The 18613-nt window shown below is 39.8% G+C and overlaps 1 protein-coding gene across 8 annotated transcripts in view; it reads right to left on the bottom strand.

The window, feature by feature from the left end:
- Nucleotides 1–174: 174 nt before the first annotated feature.
- bmpr1ba (bone morphogenetic protein receptor type 1Ba) overlaps nt 175–18613 on the bottom strand; it is a 90865-nt gene continuing 72426 nt past the window's right edge. For all 8 annotated transcript variants that reach the window (XM_088076690.1, XM_088076689.1, XM_088076693.1 and 5 more), the window contains 10 exons: nt 9995–10157; nt 9542–9641; nt 8043–8145; nt 6000–6096; nt 5683–5821; nt 5081–5273; nt 3355–3652; nt 2959–3134; nt 2193–2323; nt 175–2120 (listed from right to left, as the gene is read on the bottom strand). In XM_088076690.1, the coding sequence (XP_087932816.1) occupies nt 1995–2120; nt 2193–2323; nt 2959–3134; nt 3355–3652; nt 5081–5273; nt 5683–5821; nt 6000–6096; nt 8043–8145; nt 9542–9641; nt 9995–10157 (1526 nt within the window). In that variant the 3' untranslated portion in view covers nt 175–1994. The remainder of the gene's footprint in view (nt 2121–2192; nt 2324–2958; nt 3135–3354; nt 3653–5080; nt 5274–5682; nt 5822–5999; nt 6097–8042; nt 8146–9541; nt 9642–9994; nt 10158–18613) is intronic.

Here is an 18613-nt window from a genome sequence, read left to right as displayed (position 1 = left end):
CGGTGTCACTGTTTAACATGCTGTGTGCTCAGCAGAACCAGCGGGTTGCAATAAGGCATGCCATTTTTTCAAACATACAAAATATGGAGAGCATGCCTTCACAGTAAGAGGCAGCGCCAAGTGACTAGTTAGTATGCACCTCATTCGGCCACCACAAACTGTGCATCAGCCATGTGGATGAGTGAAACACTTTATTGGGGGAATGTTCAACCTTTTTACTGAATTAAAAACACCACTTTCTCTCACAGACAACTACAGTAGGTACAGAGTAAATAAGGCACAACACCCAAGAGGAAAGAAAGGGCATGTATAACACAACAACTCTGCCACACCTTCGACAGTGACAGAGCATCCCGTTACTTTAGTTGGCAGAGATAAAAAGAGAAATAAACTTAGTGACCTGAAGGAAAGTTTATCAAGAATTTTACAAATGGGACCAAAATCGAATGGATGTGATGGCGGGCCGCTGTGGAAGACCTAATAGTCCTCTAACTGTGATGATGAAAGGTGTCCAAATTTACCTTGAGAACCATTTCGGTCTGTGGCAGTAAGGCTGTTTAAGCTTCCTAATACCCGCTACCATGTGAGAATTTGAATCAGTGGAGAAACTCGCCTGATAGAAGCCAGATGATGGATTTTTTAATGACTTATGTGCCATTTGATTTCGGTGTGACTGCTGCAAATAGGGAATCAGTTCAACATGTACTTTAATTTACATGTATGAGGCAGCCTGGTCAGGGAAAAGTGACCTTGTGATGTCCACAGGGTAATACTGGTGATAGTTTGGGGGTGGCTGGGGGTGTTTTCTGGTTTTTCAATACTGTGTTTCTGTTATATTTTATGTGGAGGCTTCTGGTCCAGTTGCCTAACACACACAAATATCAATTTTCAACCTAGTTACGATGGCCACTCTGTATTATTGAGTGTCTGAATGATAGCAGTCCCCCGTGACAAACGACTTCTGGTTCCTCTAATCTAACACAGGCACAATTCCACACATTTATAATAGATCACTACATCATCAAGCAAGTAGTCACCACTACGGCTAGTGTACAACAGTTTTTGATTGCCTGTGATTGCGAGGGAGCACCTACGGGTGGCACAGTTTCGCTTCAAAAGCCCCCTCTCCTCACGCAGGGCAAGGAAACACAGGCGTGTAGAGCCTCAATCCAGGATTCATTTGGACATATAAACTTTATTTCTCACAAAGTCTTCAAGAGTTTGAGTTTTACATAGAAAAAAATATGTTTTTGTAACTTCCATACCATATCCCATCACAACTCAGGAACACACTTTTTCTTCAGTGTTAGCAAAACTTTAAAAGCCTCAAAAGTAAACTTTCCTCTTCTGCCACATAGTGTCAGTCATTGTAACCAAAAGCAGTCAATTTCAAAGTGACAAACATGTTCCAATCCAATTACAACATAAAGGCAGTAGTGGGTTGACAGTGTTTTGAAAGGTGGTGTCATACTGCAATAACAGATTGCCTTAAAGCATGTCCTTTTTCGTGCTATCAATCGGACCTTCATCTACAGGTAGGGTAGCTTTCACAGAAAGCAGTGATATAGTATTCCACTCACTGGTCAGTAGCTTGTTTGCTTATTTCTGCAGCTACAGTGCCCAGTTAAACTCAATCTCTTTCTCCGGGGCTTTTGGAGCATGTATACAGGAACATGGTTTTAGAGTCCTCAAACTAGTCTGAAATGAAAATACCTCATCTTCTCTGACGGACAGAACGAGGCCACGGGGGGCCAGATTGTCTTGATTAATTTTTAGTTGACCACTGTAGTCGTGTCATACCTTTTTTCAAGGGGGACTTGGATTGTAGAGTTATGGCAGATTCAAAGTTTGTGATCCTGCGATCTCCGAGTGATGATCTCACTTCCTGTCCCACCTCCTTTTCCCAGGAAAAAGGGTTGTGTGGCCTGGACCAGAGCCAGTGTGATTGTTAGTGCCCTTTCTATGTGTGTAAACACACACCTGGCAGCGGCCATTCACAGCTTGATGTCCTGAGATTCTGACATCTTGGCAAGTGTCTTTTTGACCCGTAGGGCTGTGAGACGGGAGGCCGGGTTATGGGCCCAGCATTCTGTCATCAGCTTCCCCATCTGTCTCAAACACTGAGGAGATACAGATTTACGTTAGGGAGGTCATCGTCTTGTGTTTATGTCACATATTTTGATGTATTTTACCTCATCGCTGGTCCATCGATTAGGAAAGGATGGTCGTAGTCTCTTGATGCAGACCACCTCTCTCATGTCTTCATACGAGGGGTCTGTTGGAACTAATTCGTGGTACGGCAACTGGTACTCTTCAAGGATCCCTACAAATAAAGACACAGAGGAACCACTTTTTTCTAATGTTTTCAAAATCCATACTGCACAGACCTGATGGGCATTGCTTCATCACACACAAATTGCCGAGGCCACACCCTTGTCTGGGAGAAAGAATCGTCACATATGGAGCAAAACAAGAAAATGCCCAAAATGTGTAATGGGTTGTGAAAAAACAAACAGAAGAATCAAAAGTGAATAATCACTGTGAGTGTAGTAAATCGCCAAATGACACAGGTGACAGTTATGATGACTAATAGATTTTTAGCCTTTGTGGGAGGCTGCTGCAGCACAGTCAAACAGTAATGTTATGTCAGCTAAATCTCAGCCAAGCAAAGACTGAGCAGACAGCCTTAACTGATCAAGGTTTTTTGAACACTCATATTCGAGCAAGGTAAAAACAAAAAAAATAAAATAATAAAATAAAAATATATTATTAGATGTCTGTAGAAAAAAAATGTCTAACAAGAAATAAATGCACAAACTTCTCAAAATTCCCATCCACATACGGCATTAAATAGCAGTGTAGGATCTTTGTTTTGCAGTAGAGGCAGTCTGGCTGTAACAGCCTGTTTCGGTAAAAAAAAAAAAAAAAAAACGTAAAAAGTATGATGACTGTATTTACCCCCTGAGACACAACGCCGAGCGATCTCCCAGAGAATGAGCCCAAAGCTGTACATGTCGGCCATGATGTACGACTGAAAATGACTTCTGTTCAGAGTCTCGTCCAGAACCTCTGGAGGCATGTAGCGCTTTGTTCCGACTCTAGTGTTGGGAGGGATGTCTACCTCATTGGTGTCACTGCAGAGATCAAAGAAACAATTTTGAATTAAACATGAATGAGCTGAGCACATTACTAGATGCTCTGAAATAATATAAGCTCAAAATACTTTGATTTGCTAACATTTCTGAACCTCTAACAGAGCTTAAATTCAGCAAAACCTGTATTCAAATCAAGAATAAAAGAGAAATATTTCAAAAAGTCGTGCTTAAAGGCAACAAATGTGAGTGGCACACTCACCTGATAAACTTGACTGCCAGTCCTAGGTCGGCTATACAGCAGGTACCATTTCTTTTTACCAGTATGTTCTTACTCTTCAGATCTCTGTGGGCAATGGCAGGTTTACCCTGGGTACCAAAGATCTCAGTGTGGAGGTGACAAAGGCCCGACACTGAGGAGTAGGCCAGTCGCAGCATGGCTTTATTGTCTAGAGTGGTGGATTTGAGGTAGTCATACAAAGAGCCATTTTCATGGTAGTCTGTGATTAGGTAGAGTTGAGTCCAGGAGCCAGTTCCTTTAATATCAGCAGCTATAAAACCTGTGAATGGAGGGAGGGTGACGAAATGAGTTGATTAGGCAGAGTTTTCACTGCAGAAGAAGATGAATCACTTCAGTCACAGAAGTAGAGCACAACAGACCAGTCTGATTATTTAGGGGATTTTTCTTATTTGTTGTGAGTGAGTTCATTTAATGTTGCTGAGAGAAATAATCTTGGACATCGTGCAAAGTCCTTATAAATATAGGTAATTTTAAGCTTAATCATTCACTATTCTCAGGAAGCTTTACTGTCCTGTTGCCACACTTTAACATGTTAACCCTTGCAAATGTATGATTTGGTGGGTTTGATGGTGTCAAGATTACAGATTCTAGAGTTTAGTTTAACAGCTAGTATTGACCATGGAGGGAAGAATTATACACTGCAGCATACAGTCTGTCTTCTAGTTTACTGACAAGTGATCTTTTGCCCCACTACTTAATTACTATGCATCTTGTAGTGTTTAATTATGCAAGCTTCTGTTTGCAGTGTGTTGCCTTATTTATAATTTGTTGTGGTGTATGGTCTCTTGGCTATAATTGATCTGTTTTGGCAGTGAGTGCAGTGTGGTGCAGCATTGTTAACAATGGACACAGTTCCACACCAACTATGGCCTGTGTTTTACTGTCAGTCACTTATTGATACATCAGTTTATCTATTTGTGCATAATTGAGGATCGTTTTGGATTACTGCTGCAAATCTTATATTAAATAGACTCATCTTTCCCTTTATGACATACTATACTATGACGATTTTTATGAAATTCTTCTTGATTGCTAAGTTATGCCTTTTTTTCCTGACAAACTATACAATGACTTTTTTAAAGACATACTATGCTATGACATTATGACATTTTTATGGCATACAATACTGTGCCATTTTTATTACATTTTTTAATGACAAACTATACCATGACTTTGTTTAAAGACACCTTAATGACATACTATACGGTGACATTTTTATGATATTTTCATAACGTACTAAACTATGACATATTTTGTATTAATTTTTTAAAAATATTATTAGTATTAATTTAATTTTTTTTAAGACATTTTATGACATACTACACTATGATTTTTTAATGGCATTTTATGACATATATACTATGACATTTTGATGAAAAATGTATGACATATTATACCATTACATTATTTATGACCTTTTCATGGCATACTTTACTGTAAGATTTTTTTTATGACATTTTTAATGATTAATTATACTATGAATTTTTTTTTTTTTAATTTTGAAGACATACTTTACTTTGACATTTTATGAAGTTTTTGTAGCATGTTAAACTATTGCATTTTTATGATATTTTACACTATGGCAATATTTATGACGTACTATACCATGACATTTTCATGACATACTATGCTAAGAGAGTTTCAGTAACAAGATAAAGTAACACATGAGACATGAAATCAGTCTTACCGAGTATGTTTTCATGTCTCATTAGGACAGTCTGGTAAATCTCAGTCTCTCTGAACCAACTGGCCTCCTCAGTGGTGAAGAAAACTTTAACAGCCACTTTTTCTCCCCTCCATCTGCCCATCCACACCTCTCCATATCTCCCCTTGCCTATCTGCTTCACCATGTGGATCTGCTTAGCTATCGTTCGCTGCACCTGAGGAGGAGCAAAAGATGGAAAACAGGTCAGGTTAAGTTTAACTATTAGCTCCATGTGTGTTTTGCTTTTTGTATCAGCACAGTCTCTGTATGTTTTAGAATAGGAACTACAGACTAAGGTTTAGTGAGTCTCAGATGACTACAGGATCTCCAAATCTAAATCAGGAATAGTGTTATCATTAATTCAAAGAAGGCTCAAACCTTGAATGAAAAAACAAACACTCCAATCTTTTGGTAAGTATCAAATTAATCACCAATATCTCCCCACATACTTCCAATATGAAACTAAAGAAGATAAACTCTAATGAAATGGGATTCCATGGGCCCTACTGTGTGCATATAAAGGATCCATAGAGCTTTTTTAAAAAAAATTCAACAGGTGTTTCGCTGCAATATGAGTATCTCACCAATAGAGGGAGCCCTGAGCCTGAGCCTGAGCTTTGCGACTGCTCTATCAGATCCCTCAGAGATTCTCCAGGAGGAATGTAGGTCTCATCCTGCTCCAGACCGATACTGTACCGAGGACGAGACTCTTGACGCTTGTATCTGTAAAAACAAAGCATGATTTAACCCTCTTAGAAAAATAAAACAAAAGTACCATAAGAAATACAAACTTTAACAAGTTACACTTTTTATATTTGAATGTCAGGGTCTTAGAGAAAGTTGCTGTAAACTCTGGCAAGAAGTGTGAAATAATCTGGATTTGTGTGTGTTTCATGATTACCTGAAGTAGCAGAGAACAATAATGACAGCCAGTATGATGCTGCACACAGTGACTGAGATCAGCAAGGCCATGTGGTGGATCTTCCCATCTACATAGACTGGGGAGGGGAAAATGAAGAGGTGAAGAAAAGGAGGATGGAATAGAAGAGAGAGAAACAATAAAGGTATGAAGAAACGTGAAATAATTTTTTTTTTTAAAAGGGGTCACATCAGTCTTTTTCCTATTCATGATCCACAATTATTTGCAACATCTGGAACCATTTTTTACTCCAGTAACTTAAATGAGCTGTATCAGACATTTGAGCATATCTATGACCCAGAATCTGAGTTGGGATTGTCTGCACATGGCTCTCAGCATGGAGGTGGCTGAGCTGGTGGCTGGTAGGTAACGGTGCTAACAGCACAAACAGTGCTAACAGCAGCAGCAGTGCTGATAGCTAACTGTGTTATGGGCATCAGGCTTCCATAACAACAATGTTCCACCACTGTGGGTTTGGGGTGGCATTATCATCAGTGACCGCCATATGAGGGCAGTGAAGAGTGACAAGGATTAGTTAGCCAGTGGGACACATACACAGAGGGACTCAATACCTGCATCATAGCAATGCAGTGATCACGTGACACTACCTCAGCGATAAGGTGATCACCATCAATAAGTCAGTTGAAAGCTGCGCCGTTTTGGTCTGATGCAGCCAGGGTTCCCTCATTTTACGGCAAATTAAATCTGGTTAGAATTGAGAAATACCTAGCATTTATTGCTGAGTTTTATCACTGATTTTGTGTGTTGCACTTTGTATGTGGGATTCTTAACTGCTTTAACATCCACCATGAAGATTTTAAAAAGAGGGATTCGGTAAATTGTTTTTAAAAAAGTTACCAAGTATTTTGAGATTTTGCATCAGAAAAAAGCAATTCACAGCACATTCAATTTCTTTGCCTTTTTAAGATGTCTGAAAGATTAATTTAAGACATTTCAATACCAATTAAGGCCTTATTTTTAGATTAATTAATTTAATTCCTTTAAAGACATTTAAAGGATCTGCAGGAAACCTAAATGCAAATGCAACACTATCTAAATGGTCACATATCACGAGAAATAAACTGCTTGGCGTTGGCATTGCTTTTTCACCAGGTTACAAATCCATACTGCTCCATCCCTTCATGCAGCCAGAACAACTACCACAACAAAGAGCAAAGAAGCTCAGATTACAACACACACAGAGTCAAACTTCATTCTCTGCTAAGGATGCTATCACTCCACTACATCTTATATAAAGACTAGTTGTTTGTTGCTATATTAATGCTCTGAATGTCACACGTAGCTCATTTTAAGCTGAAACAACAAGAAAGAAAACTCTAATATTCCTCCTTGAAAAAAAACAAAAACAAAGCCAAGGCGATGAATTACAGAAGTTCTACCAAGAAATCAGTTATCCTTACAAGTCACTTGAAAGAACCGCTGTACAGTAAATCAAGTGCATATCATATTTCACTCATCAATTTTTAATTTTCTTTTGGCACACACTCTTTTCCCCCAAGGCCCCAGTCAACAGCGAGAGGAAGCCCTAAGCCTAGTCGATGAATTCTCTTCCTGATCCCCTATGATAGGGTTTCAGAGTGATGACTGCCCCCGGTGTCTGCTGGGGCTTGTAATTTCCCTGGGAATCTAAGCTTTCTGTCTCTCAAATACACAAAAAGACTGTCACACTCACACATGGAGTATAGTGTTTTACACAGCAGAGACCTCACCATTCTCTTGACACCCAGCAGCTTCGGTGAGCTCCAGGACACTTTGACAGTATCTCCCGCAGTCTCCCCCACTTAAGCAGTCTTTGACTCTCTGACAATGTCATGATATCTCTATCTCTGAATCCTGTGTGCTGTAACACCATCAGTCACAGTTCTTGGCCCTGTCTAAATCATTGTCGCTGCTACACTGTCACTGTCACCTGCCATCTGGAGAACAAGTGGCTCATAAAATCCTTCTTGGGCTTCATGGGTGAGAAAGAGTTGCAGAGGAATGAGAGGAGAGAGAAAAACTCACGAGGTGGTTTGAGCGGTGGCAGTGTAGGATGCAGGTTTTTGTTACAGTAATCTTGGTCTGTACAGCACTCCAGTGATCTCCGCTGACGTGCGTTCCCCGTGTCCTGGAAGACAGAAAGGTGATGTTTTTTTCCTGTCTTTTGCTTTTTTCTAATTTCTGTGTTCAGTTGTTGATTAAGTTAGTAGTTACAATTTTGACATGAATTGTTAAAAACTACACTCATCTAATAAAATTGTGCTTTTTTTCTCTGTTTTTTGACATGGTTTATTAAGTTTTTTTAGATTTTAGGGGATTGGTCAAACAAAACAGATTTAACAATGATACATTATACTTTGAGAGTTTTAATGTAGTACATTTTTACTATCAATCCACAGACTGTATAAATAATAAATGTAGCTACCATGACGTCACCCTTTAATTTGCAAACGGCCGATTTGAAGCTGCACAATCAGCATTTTGGCTCTTGCCATCTTGTTTTTGGAGGTGAGAGGGTTGATCTGACTCACTGTAGCGACACCTTGCAGACAGCCTGTCACTCAAGCTGCCCTGCCCTTAAATATGTGTAACTTTGGCCCCTAATAAAATGTAAACGGATGAAATATAAAAAAACACTCGACTTCAGCATCGGACCAACGTGAACCCTTTGCCATCATTGTTTAAAATGTTCGATTATACGTCATGTGCATGTTACACACCAGTGCGTGTGCTCATGCATAAGCAAGAATACTGTGTCGGTGCCCACCTCCTCCAACCGTGCCAGAGCCAAGGAAGTGTACCGTTCTTGAGCACAGTACGGAGCACTCACACTTGTCAAACGAACTGGACTTTGGGGATCAAACGTGCTTGGGCACGGTACGGACTGCCTAGTGTGAGTGCACCGTGAATCCCCATAGACCCCTATGTTAGTATGACAAACTTATTGCTAAAAAAAAACAACAAAAAAAAAAAAAACGCTTATAGCTTGGTACAAAAAAACCCAGTTTTGATCTCTATAGCTAATATCCATATAATTAATTTTTTTTTTTTTTTACTGTTTTACAAACTGGAGGCCTCAGGACGGCAGTCCCCAAACCGATGGGTGACATCACAGTAACTTCATCCATTATTTATATGGTCTGTGGGGATTTCCTCTGTTTTGGAGCCAGCCTCAAGTGGCCGTTTGAGAAACTGCAGGCACTTGGCACTTCTGCATAGGCTTCATTTTTTTAGCCCGGGACGATTTATCAGATAATCAATCAAGACATTTTAAAACGATGAAAATAAATATAAATGACAGCTCTAAATTAATTTTTGTTGCAAATAATCATAAAGTGGCTCGCGGTCAGGGCAGATCATTCTGCTTTACTCGCTTACTCTCTTGTGATTCTTTCCATCTAAATTCAGTTCAGTTAAGATCAGTTGAGAGATTCAGTTGTTAAGATCTGAGATAAAGGACGCAAAGGAAATGGCTGCCAAAGGGAGCAGTCATGTGGATTGCAATGCTACAGCCATCTACTCACCCTGCACTGAAATTCTGATCCCACCAGCCCGAGGCAACCTGCAGTCTGGACCGGCACTCCTCCCTCCTCCTCCACCATGGTGAAACAGTAGCCATCCGTCCTGGAAGAGAAGGACAGAAGTAAAACAACCACTGAAATAATATTATAAATAACAGCTCAATGTACAGTTTGTTATCAAATGCCTACCAAACCTATATTGCCATTATTATTTCAGACTTTTAGAAAGTTGAGACAGTTGGCAGATGTGGTCTGAAATTAGCAACCATGAAACATGGGTAAATTGGTAGCCGTGGCAGAGAGTGAAAAAAGTTAATTTCAGACCCTGGCTGGCAGCAATACAATATTAAGTGAGAATATGTGTGAATGCTAGTGTTTCTTTGTGTATGTGTTTTATTATGCATATGCACGTGTGTTACTTTTGTTATTTGTTTGTTTCTGCACTCCTTACAGTACCTGCATGTATTATTGGTTGAATCTTCTGGGCAGTGGTGATAACAGTGACACCACAGTAGTCTTTGGGAGGATAAAGCAGGAGCTGTGCTGCCACTAGTCTCCTTCCCACTCTCCACTGCCTCCTTACTGGATGCTCTCAGCAGCATACTGTCCAATATATTGCCTATAAAAGAGGCAAAATGAGAAAATAGGAGAAATTTAGTTGGGAGAGAGACAGGAAAAACAAGTTGGAGTCACATGCATGAATCATAGATTCATAATACATTTTTACAGAGGAAAAAGCACCAACACTGCCAGGGTCAGAGATTGCATTATTAGTGCCATTAAATGTTTGGACTCATGCTACTAGAGGGTGTTTAGACTGGAGAAAGCAGAAAAATATCTGCAAGTATTTGCAGCAACGCAGCCAAACGTAAGGCTTTCATTATCTGTGTAGTTTACTGAGTGGGAGAAAAAGTTATGCTAAGTTTAAGAAAAAAAAGTTTTATGATGCAAAGAGTGAGGAGAGCAAACAGTATTTAATATTCAGTGAAACATGCTTCAAAATATTCATAACAGGAAAGCCTGTGAGTGAGTTCAGGCATTTCAAGGTGCGCGGCTTTGATATACTATACTAGATAGTCCTATCTCTAAGACACCCTTTAAAATATAGCGCTTTGCTTTATTTTGCTCTGATACACCAAAGATTTGTAACCAGTGCCGTAACACTGCAGACTCTTAATTTCAGGAGAGAGCTTATACTACTGACACATGTGTCAGGTTTTTTTCACTTGTAAAATAATTGTGGTTTTTTGCATGTGAATTATGGTGGTTTAATGCTGCAATTCATGTGATTTTACTCGTGTAATTCTGACGCTGCCTTAGCTTATTTCATGAGTACAACCTCAGCCTCAGCATCCACCTGCTGGTATGTAACTTCCCCTGAGGGAGAAGTATATCTTTACTCCTCCAATCTCTGCCGTGCTGATGTAAACTTGCAGGGAGTGACGAGGTCAGGGCCAAAACATCAAATATCAACTCAGTATATTCACATTATAAATCCATCTTATTTAAATTTTGAGCATTGAATGCACCAAAAACAGTAAATATATTAAAAGACATGCAACATATAGAGCTCCCCTCCCCCACCCCCCACCCCAAACACACACACCTAATGGCTTAAACACCTAATACTGTGTCACAGCAGATCGACTCTTACAACTGATGCAGCTCCTTGGAACTAAAACGAAGCTGTTGTATTCCCCACTTATCTTATTTCAAAAGGGCACCTGTTTGTCACTTGAGGGGGAAAAAAGGGTCGCGGAAGTGTCTTTCCTTCACGGCTTTTAACATTTTCATTCATTCCAGCATGATCATTCAGACCAGATGTTTAACAGCTGCAAGCCGAGATGGTCCAAAATAAGCATGCGTCCTTCCTCTCTGGAATAAACTACTAGCAGATACAGAATCTGTTCTCTTACTCCCCTTTCAACCTCTCGTTCTCGAGTTCGGGTTGTTGTTTTTAAGCAGATGCACCTCTCAAAAAATGAGAATACATAAATAGACAATTAGTGTAAAAGGACACAGTCAAAATGTAGAAACCAATTATGTGTTTTTGTTTCTCTCTGCAGCCTCATAGTGAAAGAGTGACATTGTGTATAGCATAGGTGATTCTGGTTACAACAAAAGCATCTGGTTTCCTATGAGTCAGAAACTTCTGTACATTTTTTGAGCCAGGAAAAAGGGAGACTTTTAATCTCTCACTCCTGCAGAGTGCGTGATGCATGGTCAAAATTAAGTAAAAGCCGAAGTTGGCTGTGCACTAGAAAACTCCAACGACAGGGAACTTCTACATTAACTTCTACCCTCAAGCCACAAGGATACTATGATCCTGCCTTAACCTGAACATGACATTGTTTATTACTGCCACTGCTGAATGTGTACACAGCTGAAAACTGTTCATTTTACCGAGATCATATTCTGTGATTCTTATGTAACAAATATATTGAAATTGAACTGAATTTATGTTGCGGTATGTGAAGCTGGATTGTTCTACAGTGCAACGGCACTAATGAAGTTTTCTTAACAAAAAGTCTTCATGAAATGTGTAAAGGATAAAAGATCCACAAAAAAGGGGCTAGCCATGGCTAAATTTTTTTTATGGCTAAGGGGACACAGTACTGATGTGGCAGTATGGCCTCTTTCAAATCTTCAAAAACTTAATGATTTTCCGGTGTTTGTAATAACTTGTTTATTTGCTCTTTCTCTTCATTCTTTCATTCTCAGCTCATGTAGTCAATCATGGCAGCAGCTTAATGTCTGTGCAGTTGTCTGCACCATAATAGTTCCATTTAGGGCAGGGCAATACAGAGACTATCTACTACTATCAACTATCACAATATTTTTGACCAAATATCTCACAAACATATTGTCAAGATATTGTAGGGTTGACTATTGGTGATTTCCTAAAATATTTAAATAATTTGATTTTTGATAAATTATCATCAGTAATGTGGACATAACAACTCAGTAGGTAAAGGCAAAAAAACAGAACAACTAGAACATTGCATGTGAAATATACTGCAAAAGACTGCAATAGTGCACAAAGGGATGTTCTGATTTAAATAAAGGAGTGTCAGTAGAAAACGGCACTTTAAAATGTAACTACAGTCCTTTTTATTGGTACCTTTTGTGTTCAGCTCAATGTTCAATGTAAGAATGTTGAGGGTAAATTCCCTCATTTTTCATAGTTAAACAAGCAATTTGTTGAATTCTAGCAGTATTTTGAGAGAGCCACAGAAAGGCAGAACTAAGTACACATTATCTGTTTATTTATCTAAAGTATGATCTTTATCACAATAATCAACAAAGTTTTCACATACTGCATACTTTCTTAATATTGTGCAGCCCTAGGTGTGGCTAATGAACCAAGTGTACATGAAGTGATGTAGGCTAATACTGTGTTCATTGGTAGGGAGATAATCTACAGAGAGCCTCACCTCGGAAAAACAAATTGGATTCTATGGCAACTTGATAATGTGCTGTATATTTTCAGGGTGGTTATGCACTGTCAGTCAAACCTCAGATAATGGGTGGTATCTTCTCTTTCATCTGAGCTCAGCTGTCTTTCAAAAAACATCAAAGAACTTCCTCTAGGGATAAACGCTTAAAGCTCCCTAATAGACTGAAAGAAATACACACACACACATACACACACACCAAACACACACACACGCATTCCATATACATAAGCCAAAAAATGTATGCACACACACGTGCTTCACAAATGTCCCTTTCTCTTATGACTCATTCCAGTCAGTAATATATACTTTGTTGTCAATATGCTGCACTTGTCTTGTTTGACATTCATGAATCTGTATTCACCATAAGGTACCGCAGGTTTAAGTGGCATTGACTTCAGTGACTAAGGCTCAAAGAAAGAAAAGTCACGACTAATGCTATTGGAAAGATGAAATACTGTAGCATGCCAATTATGTTCTGATCTAACACTTTGATTTTCTCCTCTCTGTTATGATCAAATGCTGTTCAGTGCATGAGGTGCTGTTCATTCATCTCATTCATGTTGACTGTGATAAATGTGAGTATTCACCGGAAAATTGGTTCTCTAACCCACAGCTTTCACTGGTAGCACACAGTGTCATTTTGTTTGCCTTTTATTCATCAATAAGGTCGTGTGTGTAGTATTAAAAGGATACAGTACACGTCATGTAAAGTAGTCTGGCTCAACTTAAAAGAAACTTCCTACTGCTACTTCATAATATGCTGTTTTCCAAGTCAATACAAAAATAACTTCAGCAGATATTTTCAAAGGAGCATAGTCATTTGTCATCAAGCACTTCCCTTTCTAAATGCCTCTCTTGTACACACTGATAATGTGTTGACAATACTGCAAGAGAGGGATGGTGGGGTTTAAAGGGGTCACATTAACAATTGACCGATTTGAGAGAAAGGGAGCGAGGAAGAGTAGGAGGGGGAGAAGAAAGGGGGATTAACAAACGAGAAGTGACAGAGCTGCGGGGAACTGGTGGGCAGTTTAGCAGCACACAGAGGGGACAGAGCAGAGGCCACTGGCCTTTTCCACCCTTTCTCTCACTCAGTCCCCCTCCCTCCCATCACTTACTCCACCGTGCTCGTGAAAGCTCACTCACTTTGTGTCTCACTCAATGCCAACATCTCTCTCTCTCTCTCTCTCTCTCTCTCTCTCTCACTGATTTTCTTCTTGGTCCTATCTCTTTTACTTTAGCCCTTTTCTTCCTCTCCCCTGCATGTACACCCCCAGTAAAACCTACTTTTGTTCTCCTTTTTTTACACTTTATTCTCAAATCACCCACACAGCCTCCCTATCTTCTTAAACCCCACCTCCTTTTCTCTTCTCGTCTTCCACTCTCTCTGGCCTGTCCTCCCTATGTGAGTCCACTGGATAGTCATGTGAGGTGCTGCTGTGCTGTTGACAAAACAAAAACCTTTCACATCCATCCTGCACCTGGGATCCCTGGCTACTGCCCTGTGTGTGTGTGTGTGTGTGTGTGTGTGTGTGTGTGTGTGTGTGTGTGTGTGTGTGTGTGTGTGTGTGTGCGCGCGCACGCACATGCGTGAGTGTATATGCACATGTGAGAAAGACAGTTGAAGAGAGATAAAAAGCCACAGCCATACACAATGTTGTATAATTCATTGATCCTTGCACAAAATGTATCTCATTTTAAATCATTTTCAATTCAGTTTTATTTGATGTGCATCTGTGATTATTTGGCTAGTTAGCAACACAAGCATGTTGGTTCCAGGGCCTAACTGAGCCCCTTAGTGGCCATTAGGCTTGGACAGTTTAATGGTATAGCAAGGTATTTAGAAATCCCAAAGGTATGTTTTTCAATATTGTAATAAACACAGGTGCTCTTCTTTCTATTAAACCCATTGTTGCCGCGCACAGCATGCACCACCAAAGCTTTACTGGTAGGACAGGCAGCTGAGCTGAAAGACATTGTGACACCTGGATTAGCTACAGGGCTGTAAACAGCTGGTGGCCAACAACGGCAGAAATGGACCGTGGGGCATAACAACACGTTTTTTATATCTAACTTTGTGAATTAAGGATTTATTTCGGCCATACTTCAGCTGGTGATTGTTGGGACAGCGGACTTACTCCAGTTTGGGTTGAGTTTTTTTTTTTTTTGTTTCTGTTGAGTTTGAATGAAGTGTGTTTTATTTCATTAGAACCTCTTGTGCAAAGGTGAGTCGACAGTGATGATGACAATGTGAGAGATGATTATGACGTGACATGATGCAGACTGTAACAATGAAAATAAAACCATAATGTTGAATTATTTCAGTTAATTCACCCATCGGTCCACACTTGTTTTGTGCATTTTGGAAGGATGTTTCCCACAATTTCAGCATTTCATCACACATTCACTATGCTTGGTGCTCTGCAGCTCTGCCTGCACAGACAGAGTGCCATGAGTATACTCTAGCACTCTAAGTGGGGTGCTCTGAGTAACCATAAAGTACCATATAGTACTATAATGCTCCAATTTTACCAATGTTCCAGTTTGGTGCTCTGGTGCCCGGAGCAATTATTTACAAACACACCCAAAAATGCAGCAGCTAGTTTGTCTGCTGTTATGCAAAAATTACATTTCCTCTCAATTTTTATTTTTTAATTTTTTTTAAGTGAACTCCCAACCTTAAAGTTTAACTGCACTATTTACTGTTTACTGCACCTAGAAGTAGTAGTGGCTCTACAATCTTTCTTTCTAGTATGTTGAAACAATCTCCTTTGGCAAATACCAGGTATGTGAGCATTGAGGTCATCTGTAATTTTCTTTATATCTCATACTCTTAATCCAATATCATAACGCATTATCTTGTATATGTTTTTGTTCTTGACATTATCCTTTTTGTTTGTCTGTAGCCTCTGATTATTAAATACTTTGATACAAACACTGCTGGTCATGAGGTAATGCTCGTCTTTCTCATGAGACTGTCCCATCTGCTTGTGGAAAGGAAAGTGACCAAGGTCAAATACCCTGCTGGTTTAGAAAGCAAGAAGGCTCTGACACTGCATGTTTTTCAAATCTTATTTTTGATAGAGAGAAAAAAAGCAAAAAACATTGCCTCCGTGGAGTCAAAAATGTTTTTTGTTTTTGCCTATTTACATAGATACATAGATTCTGTCTGGGGACAAAGTGTATGAACTGCTTCATAGAAAGACAAAGCAACTTTTCCTGATATAATGTATTGTTGAATGGTTTGGGAGGGAGGCATTGTTTAAGTAAAATGAGGTTTAAGAAAATACTACCCTTGTGGTCTGGCCCTGGCTGTTAGTTACAACCCCCATAAAAACCTGCACTGACCAATGGGGCTCAAGTTCAAACCTCACTAAGTACCACCAATGTCAAAACATGCTGCAAGCCAAACGATTCACGCTCTGAAACTGGCCTGAATTTCCAGGCACTTCACTGACACTATAACTGTTTCAAGCTCTTTCACTAAAATGGCTTTTAGATGCCAGTGTGAGCTTTCAGGTCTCCCCTATAGGCTTTTTTTCAAGCTAGATGGCAGGATATAGGGGCCACTGTAAACACACAATTAACAACCGTGGCCCCACAAACCCCCAAAAGCTAAAAGGCCTCTTTTCAACAGACGACGCTTTGTACAAACCGAAACACAAAAAGAAAAGAAGAAGACAGATATTTCGATAGACAGAAGGGACAGAAGTGAGGGAGAAGGATATTGTGCGTGAGATGGGAAGATGAAGATAGGAGATTTTAGGAGAAAATAGACAGACAGACAGGGGGAAACAGAAAGAGAGAGAACGTTCTCATTAGTTATCCTGGCCGTGTCAAACAAGGCCTACCAGAAAAGCCCTTTCACCGAGCCCATGTAAACACTACTCGCTCCCCCCTTCCACTTAAGACACACTCATTTGACAACGCCGCTCCCTTCCTGCCCCCTTCTTCCCTTAAAGTAGTAGTTCATCTTGCTGGTGTTTGACAGTGCCGTCGGCACAGCAAAAAAACATGGAAGGTGAAAGGTTTTTGCTCTTGCTTTCTCTCTCTCTCTCAACTTCCATCTACTTTCTTATCTCCATGTTCTTCTTCCTGTCAATGTTGAGATGAACCGAGCCATCCCACATGTGCAGGAATGTCTTAATGAACCCCACTTTGTGATCTGAAGGCTGGATGCTGGGAAGCTGAGGTTGTCTCTGGCTGTTTTGGCAACTTTGACATTCACATATGTTTTGCCTGGAGTACTGTGACAAGTCTCTCTCTTTTACTACTTTATTACCATTAATATAAGATGAAAAAAGGATCAGACAGATTCCCTTACACTTCTAGTTTTACTGAAGTCGGATTAAGAGGTTGCGATCATGGACTACGGTATCAAAGCCAGAAAATTGTTCCTCTCTGTCTCCAGCTCAAATGTACACAATCTTATAGTCTCTGTTGTATATACTACAAGCAGGAAGAAGTTTTGCATCATTTTTCCTCCACCTCCTTTTCCTCATACAACTTTTAAAAGAAGCAAACTCTGCTGTTTCCCTCCCCAACAGACTTTTTAAATGACCTTGTGTCTTTCTTCTCAGATTTTAACACCTCTTTATTCATCCACCCCTAAAACTCACAGGCATTCTGGATAAAGGTGCTACTTCAAGCACAAGTGCTGTATATCAGAACTTCAAAAAACACTTTTAATGTAGAGAAATATAGCAACTGCCATTCTAATTTTTATTAATTCACGATTCAATCAATCAGTCCTGTGACAAAAGAACAACAGATAGGATGATTTACATATCTACAAAATGCTTTGTACCATAGACTGCATAATAAAGACGGATGACATGTCAGCTCCCCAAAAGAGAAGCCAAAACATTCTGATCGCCTTAGGGTGGCTAGCTGCAGGGCAAGCCACAAAGCGCGCTCCCTTTATGTTCGCAGAAAAACTCAAAGAACTTGTCAAATACATTTTTGCCAAAGCAGCTTTCTTACATTTGAGGTAGTTCTCATCACCGTGATGTTTGTTCAAGCGCTCATTTTTCTAATAGGTTTGGTTTTAATAAGGTGTTTGATACTATAAAAACTTGGATTGACATCATGATAAACAGTGTGTCAATTAACATGCTAGCAATCGATGGTGCTGCTTGCAATTGGTCGGACTATGGTGATTGCTACTGCACGGACTCTGGCTTCAAATGACAGTACCAGAGCAAGGCGGCAGCAGCCTTTTCAGAGATATTTTTGCTTTACTTTTGTACAGTGAGAGCAACTCAAGACATGTCGTCCGTCTTTAAACAGAGTTCGTGCTTCGTACCTATCCAAAGAGCTCTGCAGCCAAGACTGAGACAGATCACCAAGTAGACAATCACAAAAGACACAAATAATGTCATGTGGTGTACACAGAATATAGCTTTTAAGAAGTTTTCTTTTGCAAAAACAGCACAATAAATCAAGTGACAGCCGGAATGAGGGAAGCTGCTGGAGCTGCATTCAGCCTTTCTATCCTCCAACACAACAACATCATCAACAGCTCTTCAAACATTCCTTCATTATGTCACACTGATGAATGATGCAGTAATGAGCCAGTGCCAGTCTCTGGTTATACAGCTGTCATCTGCCAGCTTTA

Source organism: Plectropomus leopardus, chromosome 4 (genome assembly GCF_026936395.1).
Source record: "Plectropomus leopardus strain MGB_pleo_1.0 chromosome 4, ASM2693639v1, whole genome shotgun sequence".
In the NCBI taxonomy this organism is placed as follows: Eukaryota; Metazoa; Chordata; class Actinopteri; order Perciformes; family Serranidae; genus Plectropomus; species Plectropomus leopardus.
Note: the sequence above shows the minus strand (reverse complement) of the source record. Positions and strands in the feature narration are given on the sequence as shown.